At 42.1% G+C, this 3,129-nt stretch overlaps 1 protein-coding gene across 1 annotated transcript; it reads right to left on the bottom strand.

The window, feature by feature from the left end:
- Positions 1 to 495: 495 nt before the first annotated feature.
- LOC309600464 (uncharacterized protein) lies at positions 496 to 1,008 on the bottom strand (the record flags this gene model as incomplete). Its single annotated transcript, XM_082332817.1, has 1 exon — positions 496 to 1,008. The coding sequence occupies one exon, from the start codon at positions 1,006 to 1,008 to the stop codon at positions 496 to 498; it is 513 nt and encodes a 170-aa protein (XP_082188943.1).
- Between the last annotated feature and the right edge of the window lie 2,121 nt (positions 1,009 to 3,129).

Below are 3,129 nucleotides of genomic sequence, written 5' to 3'. Positions count from 1 at the left end.
GCACAAACTTAACTTTTTTCAGACTGGTTTGTAACTATGAAACTGCAGTGAAATGAAAGCCAGAAGACGGTGCTATGATGCAACAGGGCTTTAATAACAAACAAAAGGTGGAATACATTCTTGCAGAATGAGGCAATGAAGAGACAAAGAATGTAATTTCATTTCAACAAGGACTACAATCAATCAGCCGTTCCGAGGAGCACAGGGCTCATAAGACATTCTTCTTGCAGCTGGACACTTTCGCAGCCAAGTCCCATTACTTGCTTTACTCTCTTCAGGTTCAGAAAGAACAAAACATAACATGAGCAAATGACAAAGTGAGGCAACATTGGGATCGTAAGCCTTAGATAAAGCGCAAAGAGATCCCAAGCAACCCCAGCTCCTGCTGACATCAGCTGGAGCAGAGGCTGCTTGGCATGTCTGATTTCCAGGTCTATATGTCAACTACTAGTTTGTATCTTATTGTTCCTTCAGTCATTACTCTTTCTTAAAGATTTAAAATGGCCCATAGTTCCCATAGCGATACCTATAATACCCTCTGGAAAAAAAGGGGAAATAATTTCTACCAAATCCTGAAAAAAATGAGTTTCGGTAAAAGTTTCCTGAACGGGAGATTCCACCACCGCACGAGTCCTCCCCACCATACGAGCCCCCTCCCATGCCACCATAAGAACCCCCTGAACCATGGGAGCCCATCCTGTAGGAGCTGCCTCCACCAGAGGAACCGCCAGAGCCCATTCCTCCACCTCCGGAGCCCATCCCTCCACCTCCGGAGCCCATCTGACCCTCCATTTCAGGTATGGCAGTTCCCACAAAACTTTCCTGAGGGCACGAGCTGATAATGGGTCCCGGGAAAGTCACGACAACGGGTGGCGCATACACAATTGCTCTTGAATCTCCACATGAGGTGACACATGGTTCGTTCCAACAGTTGACATACGGTTCCTGGCACGTCACTTCACAGGGCGGAGCACAGCGGGAGCTAAGCATCTGTCCATAGGAAGACATCTTTCCAGAAGGCAAGTCAACCTGGAAGGCAGAGAGTGCACTAGCCCGGTAAAGTTACAGCCAGAGGAGTGAAAGAACAAACTGCGTTATAGTAACGTGGGCTGCGTAGATGTGTTGAATGGTGTTCAGTTGAACAGAGGCAGATACATCTGCCCGAGTCGTCTACACTAAACTTAAGAGTTAGTGATTAAAAAAAATAATAAAAAATAATCACCATTTCTAAGGCACAATCCATTCTACTCTAAATTAGGCTTGTGCATTACAGATCTCACCAATCAAGTGAGATAAATTGCTGGGTAGAGGCTTCTAAGTCTGCTCCCACTCCTCTCTAGGGCTCCCTTGCCCCGTAGCCAATTCCCAAAATGAGCTCTGAGAAGAATGTCTCTCTGTCCTTTTCTCACATCATTGCCTTTCCTGTGCTTTTTGTCTGGGAGTCAGTCCTACCCTGATAATGTTTTTGGAGTGTCCTGTCTCCATAGATAGATGCCCAATTCCTCGGAATTGCTACCATCCACATTTTTGAATCTCCCATTCATTTTTTCTTCCATTCATGGCGATGCCTATATTCATCCTATTTGCAAGTAACAGTTTCCAAGTAAAATTTACAGTTTAGAGAATAAGGTCCTACCCTAAAAGAAGGTAGGATATGTAACCTCACATTAACACTACCTATAAATCCATATCTATAATTATGACCTGATTCAGTTAAATCAGACTTACCCAGTCACCAGGAAGAAGAAGTCAGCAGAGGCAGCTACAGAGACCTGAGTTACGAGCACTTTTATATGCTGTCATAGAGAACAGAAATTGGGAGATACCTTTACGCAACCATTCTCTACGTCTTGCGAAACAGAATGTTTTCCCCCGGTGATGCTTTCCTTTGTTGCAACTGTTTTGATAACAGCTTATGATTATTAGATAATTTCCAATCCCACACAGCATGATGCGTGCACTTCACACATCTTGCCTTTTCGCTGAAAATCTCACAATAAATTGAGGTTGGTTTTCTCTTAAATACTTGCTAATACTTGTGAAGGTAGCTCAGAGATGAGTAAACTACGTGCTGCTAGTAAGCACATGATTCCAGTTTATCATTTGTCATCTCACGTAATAATAACCAGTGGCCTTCTGGATTTTTCCTCTTTAAAGGGAGGAATTTTTTTTATATTAAATAGCCCTTAGTGTCCATGGCCATTGTGTACTCACTCGAGGAGCTTTGGAACTTGAGTTTATGGCTTGGGACTGTCCTTTGGACAGATGTTCTCCTACACAACTATGCCATGTCCCAAGTAAGTAGAAAGTAAGAGGTACCAAAGCAGTTCACAGACTCTCCTGCGAGCACTAGGATCAGGCACAATAATCCGACTAGAAATTCCGCTAAGGAGAGGCACCTGTCCAGGCTTTTACAATTTATCATCAGTTCCTCACCTCAAGGAATCATCCCCTTCCAAGGTGCCTTCAGAATAAACACCAAAAAATACTAATAACTATGAAGAAATTGAATTCTCCTTTCTGAGGATGCTTGTTGGAGACCAATATGAGGAGAGGAAGAATATAGATTACCTGTGGGACTAGAGGACCCAGAGGAAACATTACCTGACGTACAGGTCCATAACCTCGGCTAGAATAAATTCACAAGGCCTGACAAATGCCAATACTGTGATTCACATAATCGCATTTACATTTAAAAAAAACCTCTTAGCTATGTTCTTGTGGCAAATTATTAAAACTAAAGCTAAAAGAAATACAGATTATTTTATTTCCATTTCATGACCATGAAATCAATATAATACCAGAGTAATGTATGCAGCCAATAGAGATATGACAGCAAGCTGCACAGAATAATATGACTCACATAATTTGTGGGAATGAGAAATAACTCCTAATTACAGTGATTGACAGCTGAAGCAATTCAAGGAGTTACCAAACCAAATATTTTATAAAAGTTAATAAGGATCTCGTTGATTTTGAGTTTTTTCCAATGTATGGAAAACTTGTTCAAAACACAGCTTCTAACACACACTGCAGCAAAGCACCTCGGCTTGCCCATCCATACAGTTTGCTTTCTCTAACTGATGCTTTTCTCTGGCAGCTTTAAGTAAGGGGAATTCATGTTTTACG

The sequence above is a fragment of the Platalea leucorodia genome (genome assembly GCF_965183815.1).
Source record: "Platalea leucorodia genome assembly, chromosome: 24".
Taxonomy (NCBI): Eukaryota; Metazoa; Chordata; class Aves; order Pelecaniformes; family Threskiornithidae; genus Platalea; species Platalea leucorodia.
This window is presented reverse-complemented; position numbering and strand designations above follow the sequence as displayed.